The sequence below is a fragment of the Narcine bancroftii genome, chromosome 1 (genome assembly GCF_036971445.1).
Source record: "Narcine bancroftii isolate sNarBan1 chromosome 1, sNarBan1.hap1, whole genome shotgun sequence".
Taxonomy (NCBI): domain Eukaryota; kingdom Metazoa; phylum Chordata; class Chondrichthyes; order Torpediniformes; family Narcinidae; genus Narcine; species Narcine bancroftii.
This window is the reverse complement of record NC_091469.1, coordinates 286297269-286310220: the sequence shown is the minus strand read 5'-3', so window position 1 is coordinate 286310220 and position 12952 is coordinate 286297269. Positions and strand designations below refer to the sequence as shown.

The following is a 12952-nucleotide window of genomic DNA, read 5'->3' as shown; positions in this document are numbered from 1 at the left end:
AGGCCACTTGTAAATTGAAGGAGCATCACCTAGTATTTCTGTCTAGGCGCTCTCCAACCAGATGGCATTAACATCAACTTCTCCGGTTTCTACTTGACAACTCCCTGTTCTCTCTCTTCCCTGTCCCTCTGTCTCTAGCTTTCCACCCCCTTTATCTCTATTTACAGAGCTATACTCTCTCCCTGTTTTCTCTTGAGCTCTCCCCCTTACCCGTGGGACTCCGCTCCCTCCTTCCCCCGCCCACCATTCAGGCGCTCCCCTACATTTTGCTCATTCCTTGAGGAAGGGCTCAAGCCCGAAACATTGGTTATGTATCTTTATCTTTGCTATATATTAAACATCAGTCAGAATGAGAACTGTGGTAAATCACCAGTCAGACCTCCTGCCTATTAGTAATTGTCAATGGCTGTCACGGGCATCATTCTCCACTCCATTGAGGACATCTACAAGAGACCATGTCTTAAGTAAGCAGCCTCTATCCTCAAGGGTCCTCATCATTCGGGCCATGTCCTCTTCACACTTCTACCATTAGGAAGGAGGTACAGGAGCCTGAAGTTGAGCACCCAATGGCACAAAAAGAGTTTCTTCTCTGCCATCAGATTTCTGAATGGACAATAAACCAATACATTTTCTCTTTTGCACCAATTTATTTAATTTGTTTTTTAACTGCGACTTATAGTAAATATTTGCACCTGTGATGCCTGCTGCAAAACCATGAATTCTGTTATGTTCATGACTATAAATTCTGATTCTGAAATGGAAATGAATGAAAGTTGTTCATTCACAGGGGAGATTAAGGCCAGTTGCATCAGTAAATGTGACATGATCATGAAACTCAACAACTTGTGAAATTCAGAGGAGGGTAATTAAGAACAAGATGGGACATGAGTGTCCACCTGTCAGTCTTGTGCAAATGCTATTCTGATGTTTAGTTGCTTTTTTAAAAGAATCCTGTATTTTGTTATGTCAGCAAATTACCTTTAATCTTTAAGTGTGCTTTAGGTAAATCTAACAGCCCTTCAATTGAGAATTTTTTTGAATAAAGAAATATACTGTTTAGTCTTGAGATGTTCTGGCAACTAATTCTGACTTGAGGCCTGGTGTGTTTGTTCAGTACTTGAAATATTTACAGTCCCATTGGTTCTTCAGCTGTCAGTTGGACAGTTGTGCAGGAGTGATGCCATCTTCACTGACCTGCCAACGTTCGCATTTAGCACAGCAATCAAAATTCTGCTTACAAGTGTAAACAGAAGATGTAAGTGAAGATTTGCAGTTTGGACAACTGTTTGCTTCTGATAATTTAATGTTTGTCCAACACCAGAGCATTGGAGATGTGGGTTGAAATTTTGCAGGCTTTCTCCAACAGATAGCACAATTATTTGTCATAATTTACCGTTATTAAATGTTGACAAGATAGGCCAAATGCAACACTCTTTTGTCAACTGCTTTGCCCTAACATATGTACTCTTTCATTAAACCTAGACTCCTCATCCACATGCTGCTTAAAGTTCATCAGGATCTCATTTGCATTTGTTAATGAGGGATTGTGTGCACTAATTGATTTTTCCCCCTGTACAATTTTCCATTTGCGTTGCAGTAGATATAGTTTTGCCCTGATGTACCTCATTCAAATGAGTTATGTTTTTCACTGTTCTATGCCATTTTAATGCTTCATTTGATGAGACACTTAATTAAAATGTGAAGCTGGTTGTAATGCAAAAGGTCTGATGTGCAAGATTTGCTTTCTGTTCTGTGAAGAAAGTTATGATACTGCCTTTCAATCACCCCATCTTTTGGAGTTAGTCCAAAACTATTCTTGAATTTAATTGATATTAATCAACACATGATTTATTTAACCTTTATCTTTTTAAAAAAGTCAAAGTAATTAACATGACTTTGTGTGATGTGGAATTTTTGTGTTAATAATGGAGAATAAATTGTTCATTAAGGTCACCAATTTCATGCAGATCAGGGACGACACACATTAAAAAATAGGGTGGACCAATGGGGGAACTTTATTTATTTTTGCTGCTGTCTCCAGGTCTCTCTCATGAACAGAACACTGCAAAGATGAGGCTCTTAACCTTGATGGGAATGGCAGTAGAAAACAAGGAGATTTCCTTTGACACATTACAACAAGAACTACAGATCGCAGAGGAAGATGTTGAAGCATTCATCATTGATGGTAAGCAACCCTAACAAGTTGCTGGTAATGAGAATCAATATCAATCAAATCTGGGCAATTTTGAATAGTGTACTGGTTTTGCTTTGTTGCTATTTTTCCTTGTGCCACAATGAAAATATTTAAATTATTGACTTTCTCAAACTAATTTTCTCCCTCCTCTGTTCATTCTGCAGTCAGGGCATTTTTATGACTGTTTTCCTTTCACCCTGCAGCATTTGGGAGTGATTCATATCTAGGCAGATCAATACTGAAATGGGATTTCTGGGTCACTCATCTCTTATTTTTAAGTTATACAGCACATAAATGGGTCCTTCAGACAGCTATGTTGCCCATTAGAACCAATCCCATTTGCTCATTTTAATTTTCAGTCATCTGGTGATATTTTTGGAGTAAACTAGAGCAGTTCTTGAATTGTTTATTCCATGTGATGGCAAAGGATTTGTTGCAAAGAAACAAGTTATTCAGCCAACATCTATGCTAATTTTATGCTCTATTCAAGCCTTTGTCTTACTCTATTAGCATAACTGGTTCTCTTCACATTTTCATCCACCTGTATATGTTCCCCTTGCATGCACTTATTACAGCTACATTCCACATTCTTCTTTCTTCTGTGGCTTGGCTTCGCGGACGAAGATTTATGGAGGGGTAATGTCCACGTCAGCTGCAGGCTCGTTTGTGGCTGACAAGTCCGATGCGGGACAGGCAGACACGGTTGCAGGGGAAAATTGGTTGCTTGGGGTTGGGTGTTTCCTCCTTTGTCTTTTGTCAGTGAGGTGGGCTCTGCGGTCTTCTTCAAAGGAGGTTGCTGCCCGCCGAACTGTGAGGCGCCAAGATGCACGGTTTGAGGCGATATCAGCCCACTGGCGGTGGTCAATGTGGCAGGCACCAAGAGATTTCTTTAGGCAGTCCTTGTACCTCTTCTTTGGTGCACTTCTGTCATGGTGGCCAGTGGAGAGCTCGCCATATAACACGATCTTGGGAAGGTGATGGACCTCCATTCTGGAGATGTGACCTGCCCAGCGCAGTTGGATCTTCAGCAGCGTGGATTCGATGCTATCGGCCTCTGCCATCTCGAGTACTTCGATGTTAGGGATGAAGTTGCTCCAATGTATGTTGAGGATGGAGCGGAGACAACGCTGGTGGAAGCGTTCTAGAAGCCTAGGTGATGCCGGTAGAGGATCCATGATTCGGAGCCGAACAGGAGTGTGGGTATGACAACGGCTCTGTATACGCTAATCTTTGTGAGGTTTTTCTAGACTCTTTTGTGTAGTCTTCCAAAGGCACTATTTGCCTTGGCAAGTCTGTTGTCTATCTCGTTGTCGATCATTGCATCCGATGAAATGACATCGACATAGCCGCTCTCAGTGAAGTCCACCTTGCAGATGTCGGCAGCCTCCAACAACGCGGCGCAGGCTCTACTGGTCTGGCAAGCCTATGGATGAATGACGCCTATCTGGTGCAGGCTTCATGGTCAAACTCGAAAACCTCCCGACAGGCCACTCGGACCGGATCATGTCCATGTGACTCCCCCTTTAAAACAAGCGTCGCATCACCCTCATCAAGTTCTATGCTCCAACCCTCCAAGCGGAACAAGCAGAAAAGGACAAGTTCTACACTGATCTGCGCAACCTCATTCAACGCACCCCTACAGCTGACTAGGTTGTCATCCTTGGCGACTTCAACGCTCGTGTCGGCAAAGACTCAGAAACCTGGCCAGGAATCCTGGGCAAGCATGGTGTCGGCAAGTGCAACGACAACGGGCGCCTCCTGTTGGAGCTCTGTGCAGAACAGCGGCTTGTCATTACAAACACCCTTTTTCAGCAAAGGGACAGCCTGAAGACTACCTGGATGCATCCCCGATCCAAACACTGGCACCTCCTGGACTATGTCCTGGTGCGAGAAAGAGACAAACGAGATGTGCTCCACACCAGGGTCATGCCCAGCGCGGAATGCCACACTGACCACCGGCTGGTTCGCTGCAAGCTCAACCTTCACTTCAAGCCAAAGTCCAGGAACAGTAAGGCCCCCAGAAAGAGGTTCAATGTTGGAAACCTTCAGTCAGACGAAGTGAGAGGAAACTTCCAGGCAAACCTCAAAGCAAAGCTCGAGGATGCAATCCGTCTCACGGACTCGTCCCCTGAAACCCTCTGGGATCAGCTGAAGACTACCATACTGCAATCCACTGAAGAGGTACTGGGCTTCTCCTCCAGGAAAAACAAGGACTGGTTCGACGAAAACAACCAGGAAATCCAGGAGCTGCTGGCAAAGAAGCGAGCTGCCCACCAGGCTCACCTTGCAAAGCCGTCCTGGCTAGAGAAGAAACAAGCCTTCCGTCGCGCATGCAGCCATATTCAGTGCAAACTCCGGGAGATCCAAAATGAGTGGTGGACTAGCCTCGCCAAACGAACCCAGCTCAGCGCGGACATTGGCGACTTCAGGGGTTTTTATGAGGCTCTAAAGGCGTTGTACGGTCCCTCACCCCATGTCCAAAGCCCGCTGCGCAGCTCAGACGGAAAAGTCCTCCTCAGTGACAAGATCTCCATCCTCAACCGATGGTCAGAACACTTCCAATCTCTTTTCAGTGCCAACCACTCAGTCCAAGAATCCACCCTGCTCCAACTCCCTCAACAGCCCTAAAGGCTAGAGCTGGATGAGGTCCTCACCCGGGAAGACACATATAAAAGTGGCAAAGCGGCAGGTATGGATGGAATTCCCCCCCCAGAGGTCTGGAAGGCTGGCGGAAAAACTCTGCATGCCAAACTGCATGAGTTTTTCAAGCTCTGCTGGGACCAAGGAAAGCTGCCTCAGGACCTTCATGATGCCATCATCATCACCCTGTACAAAAACAAAGGCGAGAAATCAGACTGCTCAAACTACAGGCAAAATCTTCGCTAGGATTCTCCTAAATAGAATAATACCTAGTGTCGCCGAGAATGTTCTCCCAGAATCACAGTGCGGCTTTCGCGCAAACAGAGGAACTACTGACATGGTCTTTGCCCTCAGACAGCTCCAAGAAAAGTGCAGAGAACAAAACAAAGGACTCTACATCACCTTTGTTGACCTCACCAAAGCCTTCGACACCGTGAGCAGGAAAGGGCTTTGGCAAATACTAGAGCACCTCGGATGCCCCCCAAAGATCCTCAACATTGTTATCCAACTGCATGAAAACCAACAAGATCGGGTCAGATACAGCATTGAGCTCTCTGAACCCTTCTCCATTAACAATGGTGTGAAGCAAGGCTGCGTTCTCGCACCAACCCTCTTTTCAATCTTCTTCAGCATGATGCTGAAACAAGCCATGAAAGACCTCAACAATGAAGACGCTGTTTACATCTGGTACCGCACGGATGGCATTCTCTTTAATCTGAGACGTCTGCAAGCTCACACCAAGACACAAGAGCAACTTGTCCGTGATTCCACATAGTAGCAGTAGTATAAACAGAGGTGCTGGAGGGACTCAGGGCAGCCGACCAGCCAGCATCCTTGAAGAGAAATGCAATCAACATTAGAGGTCAAGACCCTTTTGAGAACAGTCCAAAAACATTTTATGCTGAAAATGTGACTGTCCTCTTCTCTCTATTGGATGCTGCTTAACCTGCTAGTCCTCCAGCTCTGCTTTGCTTGCTCAAGATGACAGCATTTTGCCCTTTCCAAGAAAAACTCGTTTTAGTCAGAAGGCTAAGATTCCAATCCCAATGATGTCACATTTCAATCTGTCTATTGCAGATGTAATATTTAAAGTCTTCTCATTGTGCTTCCTAGTTCAAGGCTCTTTGGATGTTTATAAACATTTTTTTCCTTTGTGAGAACAACCAGTAGCTTTCATTCAATGGTGTTTGTTCAGTTGCAAATTCATGATGTTTTGGTAAAAATATGGTTTCAAAAACAGTCAAATTTGTTTCCTAATTCTTTTTTTTAGGTTTATTAATATTGTCCTTAAATATAACATAATTAAAGCTTTGATGCTTCCCTAACTGATCAGGTCGTTCAATTACACTAAAATTTAATCTTCTGTAAACTTCATATGATATATTTTAAACTTGCTTTAAATGGAGGGCAAGAGGCGTTACAACTTCCCAGTGATGATTTAAAGATTGTTTTAATATCTGAGTCAATTGTGATTAAATTTTTGTTACTCATTTTAAATCTGTAAAAATGTATATTTGATCATATGAGCAGCAAGTTAGTCCTGCCTTATTTTGTTAATGTAAATGAATCAAGTTTTAATACATTACAGCATTAAAATCCCCTAGTCGTACCACATTTATAATTTAATAATACCATGTTCTAATATCTCACATCAGATATGGGAATAGTTATATAAAAACCTTAGAGCCTGATTTAAAAAATGTGAGCAATATTATTTATCAGAACATTGGGCTTTCTTGTTTAATACTTCAAAATCACAGCTATATTATGCAAATAAGCATGTTTTGTATTTTCAGAAGTTAATCCTAAACTAAGTTTTGAGTTCAATATTTAGAAAAAATTGGATTTTTACAGCTGTTCGAACGAAGATGGTTTACTGCAAAATTGATCAAACACAACGCAAAGTAATTGTAAGGTAAGTATTATTCAAGTCTCAACCTGACAAGTACAAACAGTGGATAGTGAAGGAGGATTTGGACTGCAAGATGGCAGATGGAGTTTAATATCGATAAGTGCCAAGTGCTTCATTTTGGGAAGAATAATCAAAACAGGACATATATAGTGAAGGGGAGGGCATTGAGGAACAGAGAGATCTTGGAATAACGGTTCATCGTTCTTTGAAAGTGGATTCTCAAATAGATAGAGTGGTAAAGAAGGCTTTTGGTGTGCTGGCCTTTATAAATCAAAGCATTGAATATAGGAGCTGGGAGGTGATGTTGAGACTGTTCAAGGCATTGGTAAGGCCAAATTTGGAATACTGTGGAATTCTGGTCCCCAAATTAAGGGAAAGATATCAATAAGGTAGAGAGGGTGCAGAGATGATTTACTAAAATGTTGCCTGGCTTGCAGTATCTAGAATACAAAGAAAGATTGAGTAGACTGGGTCTTTATTAATTGGAGTGTAGAAGGTTGAGGGGGGATAGATAGAGAAGATATGAATAGGCTCTTCCCCTTAAGGATAGGTGAGATTGGAATGAGGGCTCATGTTAAGGGTTAGGGGGCAAAAGTTTAGAAGTAACGTGAGAGGGAGCTTCACTCAAAGAGTGGTGGCTGAGTGGAATAACCTTCTGGAAGAGGTGGTTGCAGCAGGGTCAATTTTGTCATTTAAGAGAAGCTTGGATAAGTGCATGGATGTGAAGGGATTGGATGGTTATGGGCAGGGTGCAGGTAGGCGGGACTAGAGGGGTCGAGATGGCCTGTTTCTGTACTGTAATTGTTATGTGGTTATAACTGTATGAACTGAAGGTTTGCTGAAGTTCCATGTTAATAATCTTTGACTTTGGTTACTTAAGGTCACATTACTTTTTGTTTCAAAACCATACTAATTTCCTTGCCAATGCACTCCCCGAAATCATGACTTCATCTGCTGTCTAGTGTTGGTGTGAAGCTAGCCAAATCTGGATAAAATATGCAAATCTTTAAGATCATATAACCATAATGATTTGAAAAATGAACACATGCTCATCTATGGAGAATTTGAACAGTCATTTTATCTACTACAGTATCATACTAATTTATAACATTAATTTACACTGTCTACAATGAGGCAAGTTTAATAAAATGCACAAAAATTAACATATTTGGGGAAAAAACAGCTGGTTCGAAAGCTAAAAGGCTACAACTTAACAGAAGAGCTAATTGAAGGGAAAATTGTTTACAACCTGTAGTCATTGGCTTCAGAACCACACAGCACTCCCTTACTATTACAGCTTAATTACAACGGTTTACTGAAAGTATGTATGAGTTGATGTAAACAACAATTATTGAATGCTGTAAGTAATGATATTTTTGCTGTTTATTCCCCTTCTCATTTTAGTCACACCACACACAGGACCTTTGGGAAACAGCAGTGGCAACAGTTGTACGATAGTCTGAACTCCTGGAAGCAGAACTTGAACCAAGTGCGGAACAGCCTGCTCAGCCTTTCAACTGCATGATGACTAAAAACTTTAAAACATTCAATTCTAATAATGACATAACTTTTTCAGTAAATATTGTTCTTCAGGGGATAATTTGTGACCTTCAAGTATCTAATAAAAACAGTATGCCTTACTCTGTAAATGTTGTGTAAAATTGGATTTACAGCTGCAATTTTTAACCACTGCTAGTCACTATACAAATAAGAAAGAAACTGCCAAAGCTGTGGCTTCCAGCATTAGATGAACATGAGAAAAACAATGAAATTGTACAAAAACAGAATTAACGTTAAGTTGGTGTAACCTTGCTTACATGCTTATCTGTGTTATCAGCAGCTTTCCTTTTTCGTGTGTGTTTGAGCCGCTCCACACAAAGAAACCTCTCAATTTTATCGATTTGTCCTTTTACCATGGAATATGCAGTATCAGATTCTTCCTCAAACAATAGATTTTTTGTGGTAGATGTTGCTACCTCTGGCACTTGGAAGCAAGTAGAGGAAGATTCTGTAAACTGCTTGTGACCCGTGAAAGAAGGCTGGTTAAGAATCTTGAAACTTTCACTGATAGGTGAACACAGTTTCTCCTAAATGCAATAAGATTTATAATAGAACTTATTAAGAGCTAGTTGCAGCTATCTTAATTTAAACAGTTGCAATAATCATTAATATATAACCTACTCTTGAGAAAGGCACTATGCACTCAAGGTATGAAATTGGTCATTCTCTAAAATCTAGACTCACAATGACGTTCCAATTTCTGTAAGCATCCCTAGTGAACATGTGTTACGGGTGATATTGCTTTTGCTATCATCAAAAATCAATGCATATAGTCACAGGGCCATCCATCTGGGAAGTAGCAGAGGCCTCTGAACTCTGTCCACTTTTTTCCCTCCTGCTTTGGGAAAATATCATTTGAAAGCTCTTAAATTGTTTTGATATCCAGAAAAAGGCATAATTTTCTGAGAATATTTAATGGTTTGGGCAATAAAGGCTGAGTTCATCCAGCGGATTGTTCTTAGCTAGATTCTAGCATTTGAAGTTTCTTGTGTGTCTCCAAAAAAAAATATTGTTCTGCTGTGGATTTGGAGAATATATCAATCTGCCATCTGTACTGAAATTCTTTCTTACTGCAGCCACAAAGATGCACCAACTACAATAGTGTACAGCAGGTCCTCACTTAATATTGATACTTTCTTGGAAAGTGCTACTTTAAGTGAAATGACATTAAATTAAACCCAATTTCATATTGCAATATTGTTTTATTTTTATAACGCGATATAAAACATTGAGCCAATGTTATTCAAGGACTTACTGTACATTAAATTACCCAATATCTCATCAGACAGAAAGATAACAAAAGGATAGATAGAGGGAAACAACTGACTTGCAAGTGAAAGACTCAAGAAAATGTGGATTCAAGGGAGATTTCCTAATGCTGAGTATGCTGAAGGCACAAATCTAAAGTAGTTTGAAAAAACATAAAATGGGAGATGAGAACCAGCAGTGTGAATAATTGGCACAGAAACAATTGACTGAATAGCCAAAAGTGCTGAAAGATTCTGTGACCATGTCAAGTTGAGATTAAAGCCACATTCTCACAACAGGTTTTGTTGGAAAATCTGATTTTATTATTTTAACCTAGGTGAGACCTATATTGAATTACCACGGAAGTGAATTAATAAACCATGCAGTCTCCTAGGGCCCAAGTTATAAACAGATAGTAAAACATTCAGAATTTTTATGAAAGTGTAGGAGGCACTTCCATGGAGAGACAAAGTGGCCAATACTGATTTAAAAGGAAATAATAAGATCTCTCTGATGAAAATGGAGAATAATAAACACTGAACAGGAAAACTCTAGAGCAGACATCTCAAAAGAAATGCAATACTCTCAGTAAAACATTACCTATGACTGGATTTAAATCTTGTTCAGGAAAAAAAAGGGAGACAAGAGAGATAGGAAATTAATGTTCAAGTAACAGGTATTTGAGCTTGGCAGCTGATATGCCAAAGTATGTTTATTTTTATATTTCAGTATCTAAAGGGAGAGAATTTGGGGAAAATAGGTGGTTAAAACTGTGTAATGCTGTAGAAATGGAAGATCTTTATCAAAATAATTGACACAGTAGCACGTATTAGCATCTAAAGCAGGTTTGAATCATCTGCAGCGGTTTGAATTATGTTTTGCAGTTTTTCTGTGCTCAATAAACCAGGAGAAGAGCTTCCCCCAAAGTGACATAATCTGATGGTGCCCTGTTAAAATGGCCTCCATTTACATCCTAATGATAATATAGTGGTAGCCACATGTAAAATGGCAGGAAAATCAATTCAAAATAATACTACAAGCTAACTGGCAGATTTAATTCAAATCGATCTTGTGTGTTAAACAAAATACAGAGATATGTCAACAGGTTGACTACCAGCTCTGGAAAAGTCATTTGGCATGATATGTCAATTCTACTTTTCTTTACAAATGGAATAAATTTTGAGCATTTGTGATTTAATTTAAGATTTCCTGCAACTGCAGTACTTTTCTCTTTGATCATGTAAGTGGTCTGACCGTGTGCATGTACAGTAGAGCCTGCAATGAAACTATGTATAAACATTTAACTAAATATTTAAAAGAAAAATACAAATGCTGATACATGGAAGTGGATATAATTCAATGGGAACACAAGCTGTGCAACTTAGATCTTCAAATGTCAAACCATATACAGCAAACTGTATGACTTAAAATTAATGTTTGGGTATTCTGCTTTATCATTGTTAAAAGAGTACAATTCAGAAACCTATTGCTATGAAACTGATGTCTCTATAGAGAATAATACAATATGAAGTATTTACAAGCAGGTTAACTTCAGTGTCATTAAATGTATCCGAAATGCAAGGGGATAATTGGTGTGGCAGATTTCCTTACTGATGAAGTAATCCCAACACTTGTCAAAATTTCCCCTTTCAAATAGTTCTCACCCACAGAGTAACCTGTACTTAATTGACCTCAAATTTCCTAGTTGTTTTGATGTGCTCAATTATGCCTGAAACATAATCCAGTAATCATCTATTTCATTTACAGATGTGACCCTAGGTAATCCCCAGTCACTGAAGGTTGGTTGATATCCTCAAAGCAAACAAGTTGGCATTTCTCATTTCCACTCAAAACATGCTGGATTCTTTTATCAGAATATGAAAACATTCCAAATATTAATTTCAAGATACAAGTCCAAAGCTTAGTATCTTTATGCTGGCATGCGCAAAAATAAGCTTTTAATCTGAATCCAACTTATGGCCTCAGATTAATCAATGAAGGAATGGTCTTCAAAAGGTTGTATGGGCATTACCATAGGTTCAGTATCCAATGTCCACAAAAATCTTTTTTATCATGTATCATAAACTGCCAGCTTTACAGGCACTGATCTGTAAAGAGTAATTTATCAAATAAATGCTCTTGGGTTAATATCTAAATTTCTCTTTTGTTGCTGCTGCTATCTGGATTCAGTGTGCGCTAATAGTTTATGCTCTACATTAGCTCTCCCCTAATGTTGGTTATGGTTGAGGTAAAGTGTGTGTACTCTTGATGGCAATTTACAGTATAAGTCCTAAAATCCAGGGATTGGATCGGTCTGGATTTTCCGTATTAGGCAGTCTTTTTAAAATTCAAACTTAAGAAAAAATAAAGAGATGAACAGGTAAATTTTGATAGTTTATTCATTACCAAATGCAGCATGCTTCATTTATCAAAGCGAGCAGTTTTAAAGAAAAATAAAATCAACACTTGACAAATATGTAAACAAAATATTTCCACTACCAAAAATTATGTTTAAAAATGAACACTGTAAAAGAAAAATACAGTGTACAAATAAATTTATTTGTGTTCAGATTAATTGTATTAAGCTTGTAAGCGTGGTCACTTGTTGCCGCTGTGCATCTGTGGCACTTACGCACTCACATAAAAGATGGCTAAATTTAAAAAGTTTGAGAGTTCGGATTCTCCGGTGGTCTGGGTTTCTGTCATTCTGGTTTTTGGACTTTTACTGTATAATCAAACATTGTGTATTATTCTACAAAAACAGTGATCATAAATGTAAAACAGCTCACTCCATTAAGATTAAAATGATTTTGTTTTAAGTGTCAAGTGGTTGTTTAGAAGCAAACTCTTGCAAATGTAGCACAGCACTTTGTAATTCCCACCTGCAAAGTGACTGGAATAATTGTGTGTTTTGATGTATGCTTTAAGACTCAGAAATATAGTGAATGGTTCATCTAAGGTTAAGAAATAGCAGAAGCAAGCCACTTGGTTGATCTTGCACCTCATTGCCACTTTCTTACAAGAGCTCCATAAGTGATCAAGATATTTTATTTCTGTCAGTATTGTGATGGGTTTAATTTGTTCTGTTGTGAAAACACTAAGAGCCATAATTTGGAAATATTGAACATTTTTTTGAATTTATTTCTTTGACAATTGAAAATGCATTGCATACACTTCCCTCTTTGTGAAACCAGCCTTGTCGAACCAGAGATAGCCCTGTTGACATATGCAGTCTGCATATTTCTCCATCAGCTTTAATTGCATAAAACCAAGCCAATGCTTTTCAATGTATTTCTGAAACCCATCTGTCTCATAAATTGTCTGTTTGCCTATAAAACTCCACATTCCTCTCAAATTAGCTAATCTAACATTTAGAATTATGTGTTAAAATGTACTTA

The 12952-nt window shown here is 39.4% G+C and overlaps 2 protein-coding genes across 15 annotated transcripts in view; one reads left to right on the top strand and one right to left on the bottom strand.

Annotated features, from left to right (window-relative positions):
- Nucleotides 1–12373, top strand: part of eif3m (eukaryotic translation initiation factor 3, subunit M) — a 37365-nt gene extending 24992 nt beyond the window's left edge. For both annotated transcript variants that reach the window (XM_069902690.1, XM_069902683.1), the window contains exons 9-11: nt 2042–2185; nt 6689–6749; nt 8151–12373. In XM_069902690.1, coding sequence (XP_069758791.1) covers nt 2042–2185; nt 6689–6749; nt 8151–8271 — 326 coding nt within the window. In that variant the 3' untranslated portion in view covers nt 8272–12373. The remainder of the gene's footprint in view (nt 1–2041; nt 2186–6688; nt 6750–8150) is intronic.
- The window catches only part of ccdc73 (coiled-coil domain containing 73), a 127972-nt gene continuing 122822 nt past the window's right edge, over nt 7803–12952 (bottom strand). For all 13 annotated transcript variants that reach the window (XM_069902608.1, XM_069902596.1, XM_069902603.1 and 10 more), the window contains one exon: nt 7803–8833. In XM_069902608.1, coding sequence (XP_069758709.1) covers nt 8540–8833 — 294 coding nt within the window. In that variant the 3' untranslated portion in view covers nt 7803–8539. The remainder of the gene's footprint in view (nt 8834–12952) is intronic.